This window comes from Kogia breviceps, chromosome 2, assembly GCF_026419965.1.
Source record: "Kogia breviceps isolate mKogBre1 chromosome 2, mKogBre1 haplotype 1, whole genome shotgun sequence".
Classification (NCBI taxonomy): Eukaryota; Metazoa; Chordata; class Mammalia; order Artiodactyla; family Physeteridae; genus Kogia; species Kogia breviceps.
The window spans coordinates 60320191-60338711 of NC_081311.1; the positions used below are offsets into that span (position 1 = coordinate 60320191).

The following is an 18521-nucleotide window of genomic DNA, read 5'->3' on the forward strand; positions in this document are numbered from 1 at the left end:
TAAGCAGCCGCCATGCATGTCGGGAGTCGTAGGCTGTCAAGAGACAAACACAGGAACCATTGGGTGGAGTTACTGTCCTAACTCCGGATAGGCCCCGGGGCCGCATCTCCTTCTGGGAATTGTAGTTCAGAAGCCTGCATTCCAGAAGGCTTTTTAATGGGGTTTAATTGGCGAAGCAACAGGAAAAGAAGGCGTTTGATTTCAGGAGATGGTTGCACTGTTTGTCAGTGGGGCCTTTGAGTCCAGGGGTTCCTAGACATTTTTTGTGCCATGGGCCGTGTAACAGCCTGGTGAAGCCCCTAGACGCCCTTCTCAGATTGTTTATAAATAAACAAAATAAAAGAATTACAAAGGAAACCTTTTATGTTGAAATACAATTATCAAAATATTAATAAAACAAATTTGTAACATAGTACTTCTTTATTTATACATTAAATAAGATCCAGCAAGTGTAATAACTACCATAATATTGAAGTTAGTGATGAATTTAAATATTGAGATACTGTGATTTCATATAGGTATCGCTAACAATACTGTGGTTTCTTTCCCACAGCCCTAACTGAAATGCTCAATTTAAGTTGTGGTTAAAGATAAAATTTTTTTCTCATCCATATTCACAGACCTCTTACTGGGAGTCTATTGACTGTAGGTTAAGAACTTCCTAGGCTAGTCCAAAATGCCTAAGCACTGAGCTTCTTCCTAACAGCTTGCAGAACTAGGCAACTGCCCAGTGCTCCACCAATGGGGTATGCGGACTATAGAAAGAGGTAACTGTGGGGGGGTCAAGGAGGCACGGCCCCTTCTTTATCTTAATAATTATCCCACTGGAGCTTTAAAACCCCCAATGATCCCTTTGTACATTTAAAGGGATGTACGTGCTGTAAAGTACATAGAAAAGGTTAACTCAGTTATGCCTGGAAGGGCAGAGTATACATAAAATGCTATACAATTGCTCTAATATCAGGAGGTCACAAAAGTAAATGCCTTCAGCAGCTAGGCAGATAACTTAATGAGAGAAGTGAACAGGTGATACACAAAGAAGATAATTGCCAATTAAGTCTCAGTCTCATCATCTGGGAGAGTCCTGTGGCAAGATCCCTGGAGAATGGAGACAAATGATCATCAGCTCTACTTGATTAATCTTTATTTCCATGTGGGAATAAGAAACTACGGTTGCCAGATCTTTTGATTTTTTTAAGAAAAGCTAAAAAGTGGGCTTTTTATGACATTTTTCCTATTTTTGAATGTGGCCAGCTAATTTAAAAACAAAATTTTAACTGTGTGGGCCAAATAAAATTCATCTGCAGTACCTTTGGGTCATCAGTTTGTGAACTTCTGATTATTCCCGCAGCACCCTGCAGGGGTAATGCACAAAACAGGTAGTCGCTAAATACTTACAGATGATGGCAAAAAACTCTGCATATAGACAGACTCCAACATCCTTAATGCATCCAAAGGCAAGGGCACTAAATGGTATGCAGGACAAGACGAAGGTTTTTGTCCTGCACCTGGTGCAAATTAGGGAGCAAAGACCTTCCAGAGTGTATGGGAGGACACAAGGTTCAACTATGGTGGGAGCACCTAATCCACAACAAAAGGCCAAGTTCTCTTCAGAGGATTTTATTTCAACATAAAGCATAATTTCCACCCACATAATGATTCCAAAGGGTAAAAGAAAGTGTTTTGCCTCCTACTCTTCAAAGAGAGCATGGCAGTGCAAATATCTCTAAAATGCCTCTGCATAGTTCTCAGAAGCTACAGTCCAGTCATTGAAAATGCTTCTCCATTTTCAGCTGACATGAGGTTTGTTAGGAAACCTACATAACAACTTATTCAATTTCTTGGGGGGTAAACTCCCCAACTCTCCCAGGTCCTCCTGGATTGATCTCACTTTTCGGGCTGCCTGAAAACACAGAACAAAAATTAAAATGACAGCTCCAAAGTTGGCCCTGACCTAAGCGAATAGTTCTCACAACACCCCAAATCACACTAAGGTATTAACCAGCCTGGAGATCTGTGTCATCTTCCCAGTCCCCTTTCATCAAAAGGACTTGGGACCCAAGAATGACTGTATGGTCTGAAGCTACCATGCCAGCTGGCAATTAAGTCTAGGCTGGAAACCAAACAACCTGTCCTTTACTATCTTTAGTTCTACTTCAAACAATAATGTCTATTTGAACAGCAATTTAAACTTTACAAAGTGGTTTTCCCATTCATCTCTTCACTTGACACTCACAAAATTCTGCAAGGCGGATATTAATATTAACCTCATTTTGCACCAAGTAAAGCTAAAACCAGTGAAACAAATCGCTCAAGATCACAATGCCTTCAAAACAGTAACCTTTCCCACTTTGGTGTGACTCAAGTAGCTTCCAAAAACTTCCACGCCCTTTTAGAATGAGAGGGACTTTCTTATCTCCTAGCAAGAGGCAGTAAGAACCATTACTGTATGCCCCCCATTTTCCTCCCAAAAGGGCACCCCAGGAGCCTCCTGTCACCTCAGCCCTCGAAGCACAATCGAAGAAGTCCTGGATCTCTTTTTTGCAAGCTTCGTCGCGGAATTCATTCTGCTTCCAGCAAGCCATCATTACTGACATCTCCGTGATACAAGTCGCCTCTGGAGGAGCAGAACGCGGGGGACCCTCAGTCACAAGGAGACCCTTACCTTCCGGCCCTCCCACCCAGCAGCCCTCTGCACTCCTCCGACTTCCGCCCTGGGGCCTCCACGGCTCCGACTGCTCACCGCCCTTCTCCCGGCGCCGTTCCCCGACATGGTTAGCTAGGATGAGGGGCTTGTTGGGCTTCAGTATGGGCTTCCGCGGGTTTCCAAACCTTGCTAACCGACCCCGGAGGCTGGGCGTCGCCATTGCTCACCGAGCTCCCGGCAGGCTCTGCGGCGCCGTGCGTGACGCTGCGTGACCCCTACGAGCTCGACGAGACTCGGCAACAACCTCTCCCACCCCCCCCATCCCCCGCTCCCGCCCCAGCATGCACCTTTTTCTTTTCTTGGCGGGGTTTCCTTGATTACGGGTTCGGATCCCGGCTGATGCAGACCCGTGTGCAGGTTAAGAGGAGAGTCTTTGGGACTCTTTTGTGAATCTACGCTGACTCTTGTAGGCTCTGGACTCTGAAGTCTTGGGGCAGTACTGGGCCGGGAACACCCAGGAGAGAGGCCTGATAAATGGACTCTAGTTTCTGGTGGTAAAGTCTGGATTAGAGGGTGATTGACACAGGCAAAGGCAGAGAGAATGGGTGCGAATCAAAGTATGAGAGTTTGGGCTTCCCTGGTGGCGCAGTGGTTGAGAGTCCGCCTGCCGATGCAGGAGACACGGGTTCGTGCCCTGGTCCGGGAGGATCCCACATGCCGCGGAGCAACTAAGCCCGTGAGCCATGGCCGCTGAGCCTGTGCGTCCGGAGCCTGTGCGTCCGGAGCCTGTGCTCCGCAACGGGAGAGGCCACAACAGAAAAAAAAAAAAAAAAAAAAAAAAAAGTATGAGAGTTTAAGATGCTACGTTGGGAATGATTTTAATAAACCTTTAAGAACTGTTGGTTTTTATTACCTTTAGAGCCACTCCGAAGCCGCGAAGAAAAATAGGCTCATTTACTCTAACAGCAGCTGCTGCTTATATATCGTTTGTTCATTTGTAGTGATCTCAGTGGATTGGGTGAGGTTTAAGCACTTTCTCGCATTCATCGTTTTACTTAATCCTCTCGCCAATCCTCTGAAGATACTTAGCAGTACCATTCCTATTTATACACTTGGCCCTTCAATTATGATGCCTAGCTTTAATCAGACTTGGTTCTAAGTTACTTTTTTCCCCAGCGCCCCCCCCACCGCCAAGTGACTTTTAGCTGTTTACAAAACTCAGTCCAAAGATGAACCACTCATTCTCAAGGCATTTACACATGAGCTCCAATAAATGTCTCTGGTAATGGAAGCATAACTTAGACAAGCTTGGAGTTCATAAGATGACTACTATGAAGAAGCAATATTTAGTGTGTGTTACTTATCACAGATGTTTGGAATCTTCCCATGTATCTTTGCATGACTGGTTCTTTTTCTTCTATTGAGTCCCAGTTCATGTCAAAGAGGACTTCCCGGACTTCCATCCAAACCACCATCAACCTGTTTTTTTCTTCAGAGTACCTATCATAGTCTGGATTATCTTGTTCATTTATTGTTTGTTTACAGCCTTATCCCCCAACACCCATTTAAAATGTAAGCATCATGAGAGAAGGGACCTTGTCTATCTTGATCAGTGCTGTATCCCCAAGGCCTAGAGCAGTGCCAATAAATACTTGTTAAATGAACAAATGTTTGAAATATTTTTGCAAGTGTCCAGCTTTACCATCTTCACCCCAGAAATAAAACCAAGCAGAAGACACTGTTTAAAAAGAAGCCATTTATTATACAAAATTAAACCTGTGATAATCGAAGAAGCAACTCGGGAATAATAAAGGCATCAGCCCCCATGCTCCACCCCCACTGCAGCAACACCAAGCTAATTCCTATCAGAACTTCTACCACCAATAACCCCAAGTCTGCTACTGTATACAGAGCAGGCTGGGCCCCAAACCAGAGAAAATTCACATTGCTTGCTTTCTCCACAGAGAAAGTGAAGCCTTTAATTAGATAGCCATGTGGCTATTCCTGGTTCTGCTTTCCCTTGTGGAAATGTAGCACCTGGTTTTGAATACTTTTATGGTAAGAGGAATAAAGGAGAAAGTCTGGGAAGCACTGACCACAAAGCAGGTATGAGTCTCCAGCCGCCACAATCATTCATAAAAAACTGCATAACCATCACCTACCCTTTTCATTGCACATAATGAAATTTGAGTCCTAACCTTATTTTGCACTTGGGTAATAATGTATTTTGCCTATATAAACCAGCAGCTTGCATTTAAATAGATTGCAAGCTTAGAATTCAGAGAGTCCTGAATTTGGCTTCTTTTGTAAGAGTCCTTACTATATCAAATTTTAACGTAAGTATTTTGGAAGGTCTGTCTTTCTCTCTTATTCTTTTCTGCAAAAGTCCAAACAGAAAACTTTCCATATGAAGGGCATTTTTTATTAAATAAAATGAAAAACAAGGGAGTTCCCTGGTGGTACTGTGGTTGGGACTCTGTGCTTTCACTGCCGAGGGCCTGGGTTCAGTCCCCGGTCCCGTAACTGAGGGCCCACAAGCCATGTGGCACAGCCAAAAAAAAATAGGAAAAGAAAAAAGAACCACCCTGGCAGTGAAACCCAGCCTAAATTATAGCTTTGCTTGGCCACATCTTTAGGACCCTAGTTGTTGAAGCATCTCATATATATACAATATATGAGCACCCCATATATAAAAATGTTTATTGCGAGATCTGTTGCAGAATTTCCATTTTGCAGTATATTATATAGTTTCATGTCAGCCCAAAATTGTAAATTCTCTGTAAATCTTCACCCCATTCCAAGCAGGTGCCATTATTTTTTTAAATAAACACTTGATGTTAGCTTTGATCTAGCTCTAAAGAGCTAGATTTCTTAAATTTAAAAGCAAGCTGGTGGGCTTCTCTGGTGGCGCAGTGGTTAAGAATCTGCCTGCCAATGCAGGGGACATGGGTTCGATCTCTGGCCCCGGGAAGATCCCACATGCCACGGAGCACCTAAGCCCGTGCGCCACAACTACTGAGCCTGCGCTCTAGAGGCCCCGTGCCACAACTACAATTACTGAAGCCGAGCCCATGCTCTGCAACAAGAGAAGCCACCGCAATAAGAAGCCACCGCAATGAGAAGCCCGCTCATCGCAACAAAGAGTAGCCCCCGCTCGCTGCAACTAGAGAAAGCCTGCACACAGCAACGAAGACCCAACACAGCCAAAAATAAAAACAAATAAATTAATTAATTAAGAAAAAACAAGCTGGTATATCACACAAGAACAGCTTAGCAGTCTGATCAAAATATTAAAAACCAACAAAACCTTATAGAAGGACAAGATTCTATTATACATAGTCTGTACTGAAGTCATAAGCATCATCTTCCTCTTCAGTCTTTACAACTATATATATATATGTTTGTAAATTAATGTGTGTATATATACATACATACACACAAATTTAAACCAGACATATTGATAAGCTATGGAACTTCTCTAGTGATAACTCATTAATACAACATTACAACCAGGGTAGTTCTAAGATCCAAGGTATTCTTTCTTGTTCCACTGCCCCAGAAAAAGCAAATGGTCTCCCTGTCCATTAAGCTGTATGTTTAAACCACAGCAATAGAAGGGTCTGGCTACCTCCCTAAATCTGACTAACAACTTTTTATTTAGCCAGCCACTTGTGATGGCTTAAATGTTTTGCTTCGCTTCTCATGCCCTTGAGCTTAGGTGGGTGGGCTCCATCAAAATGTAGTCTCAGTAAGTACTATAAAGTTGTGCATTTTAACAGTAATAGAGTGAATGAAGTTGGAATATTTATCCCACTGAAAGTGAAAAGTGCCACAGAATATAAGAGAATTACTAGAGCTATATTGCTGGGCTGTTTTTTTCTGCCATAATTTTCATGAGTTTTTGAGGGAAATGGACATCCGCAGCATATAAAAATAATAGAAGAGTTCATTAGGCAGACAGAAGAGATCAAGGACTTATAAAAATCTGCACTTAGATTCACATTGGCCTATTTCAACATTTCAAAATCATTATAGCTTTTTCTGCTGTCATTTCCAGCCTGAGTCTCCATCTCTAATCTAAAATAGAGCAGGACAATTCATTAAATTGGCATGACATTTATTAGCCACTGAATCTTTCTACTCGTGAGTTGAGACGGAATTTCAGATATGCCCTAGATAAGAAGCAAACCAGCAGTAAGAAAAGCTGTCAAATCTACAGGCAGTTTAATGCTGGGGAAAATGAATGTGGAAATGGTGGCAAGGCTACTCCATCTCCATCAGAAATTGTGGAAAACCAGGAAAGAAAAAGCCATTCAAAATGAAAAGGTTGACATGAAAAGCAAAGTAAATGATATAAAAAATACAACTCCAGAGAGCCAGAATACAACCCACCAGGAGTTTTGCTTCACCACCAACATAACAGTTTATAAAGCAAGAGATGAGGAAAAGAGATTGGGAAAGGTACTGAATAATGAGTGGTTTGAGGAATAGCACAGTAGTTTTCTAAAGACGCTAAACCTGGCCCATCTTACCTCATTCACAGCCAAGTACTAACGTGTTGTCCCAATCACGACTGAGAGGATGATATGGCTAGAGAAATAAGCAGTTCTTTAAAATTTTTGTTGATCAGCACCTTTAAACAAATGGGTGTTTCAGGCTTCTGGTTCCCACTAAACCAAGAACTGGATGCCTCCATCTCTCCTTGAGGAGAGGCCCTATTACCATAGGCTGAGACCCTGGCTACACATCTTTAGGATAAAATATCAGTAGATATAACTTATTCTTTGAATTCATGGTAAGACAGTGTTCATTAAAAACTTGCGTAGCAGATACCCTTCATGTCCCATGGTAGAATAAGGACTTCTATCAAGTTAAGGACTCTTGCAAGAGTAATTAGAGATTTTGGTTCCTTTTCATGAAGATCTCAGTTAGGTAATCCCAAAATTTCCTCTGCAGTGTCTCATTGTTGTGGATCATGGCAGTGAGAGCTTCCCCCTGGTCCAGGCCTTGCCAATAATCTTGCAGCCACATCTCCTTCCAGCTGAAACATCAAAATGGGAGTTGGATTATGGAACCTCAGCACAGCTATGAGTCATACCTTTCTCTGAATGGCCAAAGAAATCTTAAGCAGATACAGTGGTTTCTGGCTAGGACGAGGGATCCGCTTTGAGGGAAGGAAATGTGAAGTAAACCCAGTACTAGTCCAAGTGACAGGCAGTAAGCCACAAACACAAATTTATCACACAACAGCCCCCCACCATGAGTTAAATTTCCTGACTTGCCTGCTGTTGGTCCCCAAATGTGGAGGGAATTAAGAGGCAGGCAGGACAGGGGCCAAACTATGGACACAGTAATCTCCCTAAGAAAAGCAAGGTGGCATATTTAGATGGTTACCTTTTATGTTACACCTATTTCAATAATCAAAATGAAAGTGCAATAGTATCCAGTGTCTTGATGAGACACAACCTGAATGTTTCTCTTTTTTTAATGTGTTACACTTTTCCTCTGATAAATCATAATATTATGTTCAGCACAAACTAGATACAAATTACTTGATGTGAATTACTGGATACAAATTACCTCCACTCCCAGGACCAAACTGTGCCAGCCCTCTGCTGCCACCCACTGTCCAAGGTGATCTCTGCAGGGCATTCTAGCAGCCTCTCTCAAGGTTAATAATCTTTTTTTTTTTAACATCTTTATTGGAGTATAATTGCTTTACAATGGTGTGTTAGTTTCTGCTTTACGACAAAGTGAATCAGTTATACATACACATATGTTCCCATATCTCTTCCCTCTTGCGCCTCCCTATCCCACCCCTCTAGGTGGTCACAAACCACCTAGCTGATCTCCCTGTGCCATGGGGCTGCCTCTCACCAGCCATCCACCCCACGCTTGGCAGTGTATATATGTCCATAAGGCTAATAATCTTTTATCACCCCTCCCCCAACAGGTGTGGTTTGCTGCAAGTGGCTTCAACATTTTCCCACCCCACCTCCCATGCTGACCTTGTTTCCCAATGTCACCATCTTCTGCCACCTACAGCAGTAGCCCCCTCACTTCCTTTCCAATCCACACTGCCCACCATTGTTAATCATCCTTTGAAAGCATCCCTTCTACTCTGCCTAGGACAAACATATAATTTATCATCCAAATCAGGGTAATTTTAAGAGTGAAAGGAGGTGCTGTTAATAGTTACACCAGGTTAACAGGTATAAACCCTGACTGTTGCAGACAAACCTCCCTCAGAATACTCTCTTCTGTATTTCTCATCCCCGGCCCCACCATGCTGAAGGTGCTCCATAAATAGCTGAGTTGATTTTCAGGACAGTCCAGCTCCAGAGCCTAGTATTCAGAATATGTACAATCTGGCCCAGCTTTGTCTCTTTCCCATTGCTTCCCTGAACGAGCCCTCTGCTCTAGTTGAAGCTTTTTTTGAACTACAGCAAACATTGTTTACAAAAGCTGATTTTCGTATGTTGTTGCCCTGAATGATATCTCACATCTTTTACTGAGCTTTCGCAGTTTGTCTTATCCCCACAACTAGACTCTTGAAACCTTAAAGGCAGAGTGATCCCATGTCATAATTTCCTTATACAACATCCCCCTCAGCACCTAGTGCTAATTTATTGCCTGCAGAAAGCAAGTCAGTAAATCATTTGATTTGACAGCCACAGGGGACCCCAGCTACCCTTACCTGTCATTCTCAGGAATCTCTTCCACACTGCCAAAGCCAGGTGTGGGCACTGGGCAGTCCATGTGTGAGGTCTGGGCAATATGAGGCTCAGGGACAGGGATGTCCCGAGGAGAGGCTGCATGGGCCTTCTCGGCATCCAGCCGAGCCAGTTCGTGGTCACAGACGAAACACTCGAAGCCGTTAAGGTAGTTAGGCAGTAAAGGATCATTCACTCCCCACTCCCGCTGCTTCAGACTATCCAGAAGGAACTGGTTGGTGATGCCCCCAGGTTGCTTGTATGCCAGGTATTTCATATATTCCTCATCATTTTTGTCCAGAAAGTCAATAAACTCTGCCAGCTTCTGCGGCGACTCAAAGTCGTCAATGAGGATGATGGAGTGATTGTTGGGCACCCAGTCCCTCACAGAGGGAGAGCCGCGGTACACAGGCACAGCACCGAGGTGCATGGGGCGCCACAGTTTTTCCGTCATGTAGTCGTCACAGATGGCATTTTCGAGGGCCAAATGAAACTTATAGCGGGACAAGAAGGCCAAGAGTTCTGGATCCTCAGTGGTGGCTGTGGCTGTGTCCTGTAGCCGCGGCGTGGGCAGCTCCCGATTCTTCAGGCATTTCCCATATGAGTCCACCTGAGTGGGGTACAACACGCCGTCAAGAGGGTATGGGTAGTGTATATATGGACATATATACACTACCAAACGTAAAATAGATAGCTAGTGGGAAGCAGTCGCATAACACAGGGAGATCAGCTCAGTGCTTTGTGACCAGCTAGAGGTGTGGGATAGGGAAGGTGGGAGGGAGGGAGACGCAAGAGGGAAGAGATATACGGGGATATATGTATATGTATAACTGGTTCACTTTGTTATAAAGCAGAAACTAACACACCATTGTAAAGCAATTATACTCCAATAAATATGTTAAAAAAAATAAAAAATAAGAAGACGATATGGCACTTCGGCCTGGACACCAGGGGTCGCGGCCTCAGCCCGGCGCGCCACCCGCCCCTTCCCGTCCCGCCCTCACCCACCGGGATGTAGCGCATGAGCTCGCGCACGTAGCGGTCCCGGTCCGCAGGCACGTCGCAGTGGGACTGCAGATAGAGCAGCGGCGCGTAGCCCCGGCGGCGCCAGTCCGCGCGTTCCGGGAGCGGAGGCGCCGCGCGGCGCAGATAGGCGGTCCCGGGCAGCCACTGCAGCGGCAGCGGGTAGTCCGAGTGACGGCTGAAGGTGGCGGTAAGATTGAAGAGGCGGATGCCCGGACTATGGCTCAGCAGGAAGTTGTTGAGGGGCGACTCCTCGTGCAGGAGCGCCCAGCTCTGGTGCGCCAAGCGCGGCAGCGGCGCTTCGGACGCGCGGAAGTCGGTGCCGTAGAAGAGCAGTGCGCGCGTCCGCGAGTCTCCCCGCACCCGTCGGTCCCGGGACGCCACGCACGCGCCGCGCGCGCACTCGATGCGCTCCGAGTCGCCCGGGAAGTGAGGAAACAGCCCTGGGCTCCACCATAGCAGCACCGGCAGGTCCACCGCCTCCCCGCTCCCCGGCCGCGGTGTCTCCGGACCGCGCGCCACCCCCACTGCGCCCAGCGCGGAGGGAGGCCGGAAAACTGCGCCGTCCCACGGCTCCGCCCACTCCACCTCCCCGCCGGTCTCCCCCTCTGCCACGGGCCTTGAGCCGCTGGCCGCACAGACACTAAGCACTCCCAGGGCGACAAGCACAGCCCCCGTGCGGCCGGCCCCCATGTCTACTCTGACAGCCGAAGCCCCTCAGCAGGCCCCGCCTTGCGGTGAGTCGCGACGGGACGAGGTCCTACGCCACAGGGGCACATGGCGCATGCGCAGTTCAGTGGCCACCTCAGCCGGCCACTTCGCGGGAGCCGCTAATCCTGGCAGGGAGTACCGGAAGGAAAGTGATAACGTCGCAGATAAAACTGAGGCTGCTGGTTACATCTTAATTTATTTCTTTACAAATTAAAGATGCATTGAAAAATAAACCAACGAAGAGAAATGAGAGGTCCAGAGCATGGGCGTCCCGGGCTGGGAGCAGGCAAGCCTGGCCACCATCAAGCCTAGCCCTTGTCCTGCCCCAGCTAGGTGCGGTTGGAAGATAACTGTCAGCCACTCTGTCAGTACGAAAGCCTGAGTGGTGTCCTAGCAGGAGACACTAGCCAACTCTGCCTCTCTCCCCAACAACCTCCAGCTTGGAGAACAGTGCTTCCAGGGGGAGCTCAGAGTGGGATGCGGGCTGGCTCTGTGAGGTATTGCAAGTTGATGGCCAGGCTCCCTACAGAACCATCCAGTGTTGGGGCCTCTCCAGCTGGAAAGGAGGCTGATACCGCTACCAGGTCTTAATATACTTTGCAACTCTGTTCCCAGGCTCATTCATTTCTGATTACGTGCCTCTATTCACCAAGTGATCACCAATCATTTCAGGAGAGAGAAAGATCAGTGGAAGCAGAGCAAGAAAGCTAAACAACCACCCTCAGTCACTGAGTTGGCTGTTGACTTCCAGGCCCAAGAAGACTGACCACTTTTCTCTCTACCATCTATGGTCTATACCCCAGCTCTTGTGCACCTGTAGGTATGTTTATCCCTAATATAGGAAGTTGTTGATGACAATGAGCTGAATTAGCAGCCCCTCCCCCCGTAATACCCTGGGATCCTCACTCCTTCCTGCCTGCCCTTCTCTTCTTGGAGGCTGGTCCAAAGGGACACATAATATTATCAGGGTCTGGGTGGCTCCAAATCCCCTGACACCAAATCATATACAGTGAACTGAGAAACTACATTCATTATGACAGGATTAGCAGGAAAATGAGGGTAAAGTGAGGGGATAGGGGCACCTTCCAACAGCAGGACATGACAGAGTGGTAGGATACTTGAGCCCAGAAAGAAGGTGTCTCCTTATACCACGCCCTCCCCACAAAGAGACTGAGGTCAGCTTATATGACTTATAATATATGGAACTGTCCCAATTTCTCTGCTGTCCTGGGGTACTTTCTGGAAGCTGGCCTGGACCCTATGCTGTTTACCCACATGCTCTAGCTCAGTAGCTGCCGAATCTCCTTGTGCATGTGACAGAGAAAGTCCACATAGGATGCTCCGCCGCTCAGGCTCTTGTCTTCCACCAGGAAGTGTTTGAACACTGTCTCCAGCTTGTCCTCTTGTTTCACCACAATAAGCTACGGCCAGAACACAGGGTCATGAGGCAGGGCTAAAGGGAATTAAACATGCCCTGAAATCCCATTATCTAGTCACTTACTCCCCATCCCCCTTCCCGGTGAGGACTTGACAAGGTAAGAAATCCAGGTTCAGATCAGTGTTACCTTCATGTACCGTGATCTCTGTGCCCTCAAACTGTCAATGAGGCCTTGCACCTTCTTGGACAGCAGATTATCCAGAACTGGCAGAACACTCTGGAACACAAAATTCATTTATCCTTATGGTAAGGTATGCTGAATCCAGAAGTGAAGATGGGGCAGCACAGATTTATGCATTATCTGAAATATGGAAGCCTGTGAAGAATGACAGCACCCTCCCTAAGTATATACCCTGCTATTTAAGGGAATGAGCACACTTTTCTTGGCTCCTAACTCATATCACAGAGTCTACTTCCACACCCACATTCTCCTTGACTCCCTGCCCTCACCAAGCCACTGGTGATCTGACTGAAGGAGGAGACACCGAAGAGGCTCTGGACAACACCCTGTTGGACACTTGCTCCCACCCAGAGGAAGAGGTTGAGCCCATTCTCCAACAAATATATATCCCCGTTGCTTAGACGCTCTTCAGATGCTCGAACTGCTGGTGGTTCAGTGGTATTCTCAATGGGAGACTTTGTCTAGACAAAAGGAAGGGGGCAAAAGGTCACCAAGACTCGTTTGCCCACCCACACCCCCATCTTCCACCCCCATACACACGAAATTTCAGAAAGCTAAGCACCTGAGTAACTCTCAGTATGAAAATATTACATCAGATAAGATAGGTAAAAAATTCATGCGTCAGACACAGATGAATTTAATCCTTCCCTTCCTCCTCCTATGATGTCCATTTCTCACTACAGTGTCTCACACCCCAGCACTCAGTCGCACCAACGGTAGGAGCCGAGGATAGAAGAAGACATTTGTCTCAGCCACATCCATGGAGGTAACCAGCTGTCGGACGTAGGCCCGGTCATCAGTAGTGACTTCAGCTCCAGGCTGCAGGACATCACTCTTCAATACACAGTTCAGGTAAACTGGGAGTAGCTTCATGCACTCAGGAAGGATCAACTAAGGGGGTTATCAAAACAAAGTCAATGATCATGAGAAATCCCTCCCAATGCAAAAATGTATCCCAACAACTCCTCCACCAATATGCTTGCCCTACCTGTCCTGCAGAGGAGGGGCTGGCACAGTTCTTTCTGTAACAGGCCAAGATCTGGGCACACTGAGTGATAAGAGTGTCACGAACAGTCTTCACAGGGCTGTTGAGGACCCCCCGGTATGCTGGATGGGAAAGGGAGACAGCACAGTCACTGGTCAGCCACTCCATCACATGTGCCTTCCTACCATCATACCCACTCAGGAGTGCTGAATTGTTGACCTTCCTGGACCTTTCTCTTAACCCCAATCCCACCCTGCCCTGCCTCTGCCCTCACCAAACTTGGCCATGTAGTTGATGAGCGTGTCAGTCTCACAGTTTCGATACAGATCAGCCAGCTGAGTGCAGCAGTTGAGGGCCAGGTTGTGGATGCGGAGCCGTCGCTGCCCTGCACAGCTAGTGTAGAGCAGGGCACACTAGGGGAAGGGAGAAAGGGGGAATTCACACCCCTCCCTCAGCATAGCCCTCAGAAAACTGCCTCTGCTATATTATTAAACTAGAAGACAGACATGAGCCATCCCTTCTCCAGCCTCTTCTAGTTTTCTCTACCCACCCCTCACCCCATTCCCTACAGCCTATTTATAAGCAGTGAAATGACCGTGGACACTTCTTCCCCAATCCCCACCTCCTGACCCCTACCTGCAGGAGGGCTCCATTCTCTTCATTGAGCCGATCGTCATGCTTGAACTCCACAGTCACCGTCTTGTCCCCATCCAGCCCAGCCAGCTCCACATCTGTTGTGTTGTTCATGTAGAAAGCTCCAAAGAAATCTACAGCACGGATACCTGAGGCCACATGGACAGGGCTAAAAGTATGACAGGTGCCTCCCACCAGACTGAGCCCCCCCACCTGCTCTTCTCCAACTAGGACTAACCAGTGCTTGTCCGGACCCGCATCACAGCATCAAAGCCAACGACCTTCTGTACATCCCGACGCAGGTCACTCAGGAACCGTTCCTGGTCATTTTCCACCTGCATCCCCCCAGGTCCAGAGTCACATCACTGACTACATATAAACAATCTCCCTGCACCCCCTCCATTCTACAAGCCTGCAGAATCGTAATGACAGTAACAGTGAAGATAATGATGTTGATGATAATGATAGCTTTTTTTTTTTTTTTTTTTTGAGGTACGCGGGCCTCTCACTGTTGTGGCCTCTCTCGTGGTGGAGCACAGGCTCCGGACACGCAGGCCCGGCAGCCATGGCTCACGGGCCCAGCTGCTCCACGGCACGTGGTATTTTCCCAGACCAGGGCACGACCCCGTGTCCCCTGCATCGGCAGGCGGACTCTCAACCACTGCGCCACCAGGGAAGCCCAATGATAGCTTTTACGCACTTATTACATATTACATGTCAGGTATCACATTAAGTGCCTTACATATAATTACTTAATCCTGATGACAAATCCTAATTAATAACTATAAAAATCCCATTTTATAGATGAAGAAACAAAGGATAGAATAATTAAGTAATTTATCCTAGGTCACGTAGCTGGTAAATGGTAGGGCCAGAAATATCAACCCAGGACTGATTCCAAGCCCCATGCTCCTGACTGCCACACTCTCTTCTTTACACTATGCAGTCTTCTCCTCCAACGCTATTCCTATTAATGAGTCAGCAGCTAAGGGGCCACTCCACATGCAGGCAGGCATTCCCAGTCCTGCTTCCACCTGCCACCCAAAGTCTCATGCCGTACCTGAAAGCAAGCGTATTTATAGACAGAGCCACCAGTGAGCTGGGGTACAACAGAGAGCGTGGCCACATCCACATACTGGTTAGGGAAGAGGAAGAGGTCTACGCAACAGCCTTGGGCCACACACTCTTTGGCCAGGGTCTGATAGGCACCTGTCTGAGGCTGGAACAGAGTCTGGGGAAGAACAGAAAAAAATGTTCAAAGATCCCAGTTCCACCCTGCCTGAGAACTGTATATGCTGTATACGTAATGTGGGATATTCAAGGACATGTAAGACTTCAGATCTACCTCTCAGTTTGCAATGGTAACAGAACAGTCTCTTAAAAAAAAAAAAAAGTCTACCAAGGGCTTTGGGATGGGGTAGAGGTGTGGGAGCAGTGGAGAAGGTTGGCAGTCACGGATGTGACACATGAAAGGGCAGAGGATCCAGTCCCAGTCCCCCTCAGGAAAGTTAAGAGTACTGCATTGTGAAGAGACAGCATGTTCCTCTGTAATAGAAAGTCCTCCCCGCAGCTCCCAATCCCACACCTTCTCCTTGTCTGTGTTGATCAACTTCCTATCGTCTCTGTTCTTCAGTTTCCCTGGGGCCTCTGCAATGGGCAGGGAGGTATGGAACAGAAAGAGCTTCCCTGCACACTCAGCAGCCTAGAAAAGAAGAGAGATCTACTTGTCCATTCTTTCCTTTATTCATCCATTATTCATTCATCCCTTCCCTCATCATTTACTCAGTGCCAACTATGTCAGACAAGCTGACTCACTGCACAGCCATCAATCATTGAAGAAACAGGGGTTGTATCCTAGAAGGTAAGATGGTCAGAAGACAGTGTTGCAGAGGTGGCTGCCAGGGACTCAAGCCTTACCTTCAGAGCCTCCATCCCAGCCTGGATAACTGGGGCAAATACTGTCTCTGTCTCCCTTGTGTCTGCAAACATTTCTGGAATCTGATCCAATAAGCTGAAGAGATAGGTGATAGGAGGCAATCAAAATTGCAATCCAAATTTCAAATCCCCCAATTCTCTGAAGAGTCATCTGGTCCCCAGACTCTGAGAATTCCTGAGGCACAGGAGTGTTCTGTCCATCCGCTGAACCCTCTGTTCAACTCTCTGGCTTTCTGTGGTTGTACCCACCCCATCCCTGCTTTACTCCCACAGTCTAATTCCTACCTGGTGATGACTGCTTGAGACTCATTGACATTGACCAGGAAGCCATCCAGCAGTGGCACAAACATGTCACCCACATCAGATACAACCATCATCTGTGGCTGGGCCAATGAGCTCTTCACATTGTAGAAGTGGAGCACCTTATTATAGGTGACAAAGCCAACGCGGATTGCTGACTCTTCTGCCCCGCCCTCCCTGTAGAAGGTGACATGGTTACCCACGGTTGCCACCTTCTCCACCACCCAACTTCATGACATCAGGATCCATGATGTGCTGAGTTAACCCAGCCACCGACCCCAATGCCCCCTCCCCAGGCATCATTATCCAAAGGAAGCACCTCGGTTCCTAACTCTCACCTCGGCAGGAAGTCTAACAGTGACTTGAGCTCCTCACAGAGGAGCCTAACAAGACCACTCCTGATGGCATTGTAGGAGACATCAATCATGAAGATGAAGGCAGGAGGGCTGGGGAACTTATTGTTCTGCAAAGGAAGGAAATGTTGGCGGCGGTGGGGAGAGGGGTATTAGTAAGCAGGTCAGTTGACTAGAGAGAAGTCAACACCAAAGGTGACAATGACGGGGTGAGGGAAATGACCACAGCAAGTCTTAGCTGTCTCATTGTCCACCCACTGCTGCTCCCCACGCTACCTTCCCTCACCTTGCAGTAATCTACAGTGGCCAAGAATTCATAAGAACCCAGGGACAGCTCAGGACGGTCATAAGCATCCACACGTTTGCCGGTATGATCCAGATGTTGAAAATACTGGGGGGGAACTGTGGGGAGTAGGGCAGAGTGTTACTCAAAGGTCCACGCTCAATCTTAGTTGGGTCCTGGCTGAGCTCACTCTATTGCCCCACATCCCCACAGGCACCTTATTTCCCCAACTCCTGAACCAACAGACCCTCATCTATCTAACTAGAAAGAGAACAATGAAGATGCAATCCAGATCCCCCCCAACCCCAGCCTCTGTGAACATACCATCGTTGATACAGCTGCAAAAGCAGCACTGGAAGCGCCTCCCTCCCTCAACAAACTGCATGAAAGGGCACATGTATGCTTTGCAGCGATTGCAGCGCAAAGGACCAGATTCCCCATGGTCGACGACATACGGTGAAGCCTAAAGAGCAAAGGGGAGGGGCTCAGACATAGAGGAAAGCTACAGCAGGGAGCTATATGTGGCAACAGATGAGGAGGAACAACCTGGAGGGAGAAGGGCATGTTTGCCTGGGGAGGGAGCAGAGAGAAGGGGAATGAGGACAAATGTCAAATGTCCCTAAGAGTCTAAATTCTATAGTCCCCTCTCCTTACTCATCTCTAGAATTTCACTTCTTCTGGAAAGAGAAGAGCAACTGTGGAACTGGCACAAACAAGCCAGGGGCTGACATGGATGTATGAGGAGAAAACCAGAGATTACCCAGGATTCTCATTTCTGGCCCAATCTTCAATCCCCTTCACTCCTGCTCTAGGGATCTTGACTCCTACCTCCCTTCCCAACGAAGTATCTATGACATTTGTCCTCCCCAATCCCTAGATTTCTGTGAGCCTACTGATGCCCAGGCAGATAAGAGACCAGCAGCCAAGTGTCCAACCATCCCCATTGAGACCCAGGAAAAGAGAGAAAAACACAGAACAAGACAGAGAAGCAGGATGTAAAGTGAGCCGTGAGTATCCAGTTATAGAGAAATTTACCCCAAGTTCATTAGGCTAGGCATGAACGTGAGGGTATCCTACCAAGGCCTGGCAGAGCAGCTGCCAAGCTGTCTTTCAATGCTGATTCCAGGTATTGGGGTGACAGATCATGGCCCAAACCAGGTAAGAGAAGGACTACTGGATCTTAATCTACCTTTTTCCTTAATATGCTGGCCTAACATCTCGACCTACCTGGGATGACAGGACAGCATACGAGAAAAAACAGAATGATGTGCTTCTAATCATCTGGAGATGACCATGCTATGAGAGGCTCCTGCAACCAG

General features: G+C 47.2%; 3 protein-coding genes across 10 annotated transcripts in view; all 3 read right to left on the reverse strand.

Annotated features, from left to right (window-relative positions):
• Nucleotides 1-1604: 1604 nt before the first annotated feature.
• On the reverse strand, nucleotides 1605-2900 carry CHCHD1 (coiled-coil-helix-coiled-coil-helix domain containing 1). The gene is made up of 3 exons (XM_059052738.2): nucleotides 2744-2900; nucleotides 2499-2617; nucleotides 1605-1903 (listed from the first exon to the last, which is right to left on the reverse strand). The coding sequence occupies exons 1-3, from the start codon at nucleotides 2865-2867 to the stop codon at nucleotides 1790-1792; spliced, it is 357 nt and encodes a 118-aa protein (XP_058908721.1). The 5' UTR covers nucleotides 2868-2900; the 3' UTR covers nucleotides 1605-1789.
• Nucleotides 2901-4388: 1488 nt separating this feature from the next.
• FUT11 (fucosyltransferase 11) lies at nucleotides 4389-11274 on the reverse strand. Its single transcript, XM_059054230.2, has 3 exons — nucleotides 10369-11274; nucleotides 9345-9970; nucleotides 4389-7688 (listed from the first exon to the last, which is right to left on the reverse strand). The coding sequence occupies exons 1-3, from the start codon at nucleotides 11074-11076 to the stop codon at nucleotides 7541-7543; spliced, it is 1482 nt and encodes a 493-aa protein (XP_058910213.1). The 5' UTR covers nucleotides 11077-11274; the 3' UTR covers nucleotides 4389-7540.
• The window catches only part of SEC24C (SEC24 homolog C, COPII coat complex component), a 33848-nt gene continuing 26598 nt past the window's right edge, over nucleotides 11272-18521 (reverse strand). For all 8 annotated transcript variants that reach the window (XM_059054195.2, XM_067025376.1, XM_059054192.2 and 5 more), the window contains 15 exons: nucleotides 17527-17665; nucleotides 17206-17321; nucleotides 16905-17029; nucleotides 16552-16743; nucleotides 16249-16342; nucleotides 15917-16033; nucleotides 15392-15562; nucleotides 14570-14666; nucleotides 14335-14480; nucleotides 13973-14111; nucleotides 13702-13820; nucleotides 13425-13604; nucleotides 12983-13174; nucleotides 12660-12749; nucleotides 11272-12515 (listed from right to left, as the gene is read on the reverse strand). In XM_059054195.2, coding sequence (XP_058910178.1) covers nucleotides 12375-12515; nucleotides 12660-12749; nucleotides 12983-13174; nucleotides 13425-13604; nucleotides 13702-13820; nucleotides 13973-14111; nucleotides 14335-14480; nucleotides 14570-14666; nucleotides 15392-15562; nucleotides 15917-16033; nucleotides 16249-16342; nucleotides 16552-16743; nucleotides 16905-17029; nucleotides 17206-17321; nucleotides 17527-17665 — 2058 coding nt within the window. In that variant the 3' untranslated portion in view covers nucleotides 11272-12374. The remainder of the gene's footprint in view (nucleotides 12516-12659; nucleotides 12750-12982; nucleotides 13175-13424; nucleotides 13605-13701; nucleotides 13821-13972; nucleotides 14112-14334; nucleotides 14481-14569; nucleotides 14667-15391; nucleotides 15563-15916; nucleotides 16034-16248; nucleotides 16343-16551; nucleotides 16744-16904; nucleotides 17030-17205; nucleotides 17322-17526; nucleotides 17666-18521) is intronic.

What these genes read in the sequence shown, in the direction of transcription:
- CHCHD1 (XM_059052738.2), bottom strand. Translation starts at nt 2,867, where the DNA reads ATGGCGACGCCCAGCCTCCGGGGTCGGTTAGCAAGGTTTGGAAACCCG. An exon ending in ACGGCGCCGGGAGAAGGGCG is followed by an intron (nt 2,618 to 2,743) that starts GTGAGCAGTCGG and finishes CTGCTCCTCCAG; the next exon opens with AGGCGACTTGTATCACGGAG. An exon ending in ATTGTGCTTCGAGGGCTGAG is followed by an intron (nt 1,904 to 2,498) that starts GTGACAGGAGGC and finishes CTGTGTTTTCAG; the next exon opens with GCAGCCCGAAAAGTGAGATC.
- FUT11 (XM_059054230.2), bottom strand. Translation starts at nt 11,076, where the DNA reads ATGGGGGCCGGCCGCACGGGGGCTGTGCTTGTCGCCCTGGGAGTGCTT. An exon ending in AGCTCATGCGCTACATCCCG is followed by an intron (nt 9,971 to 10,368) that starts GTGGGTGAGGGC and finishes TACCCCACTCAG; the next exon opens with GTGGACTCATATGGGAAATG. An exon ending in GAGATTCCTGAGAATGACAG is followed by an intron (nt 7,689 to 9,344) that starts GTAAGGGTAGCT and finishes TTGATGTTTCAG; the next exon opens with CTGGAAGGAGATGTGGCTGC.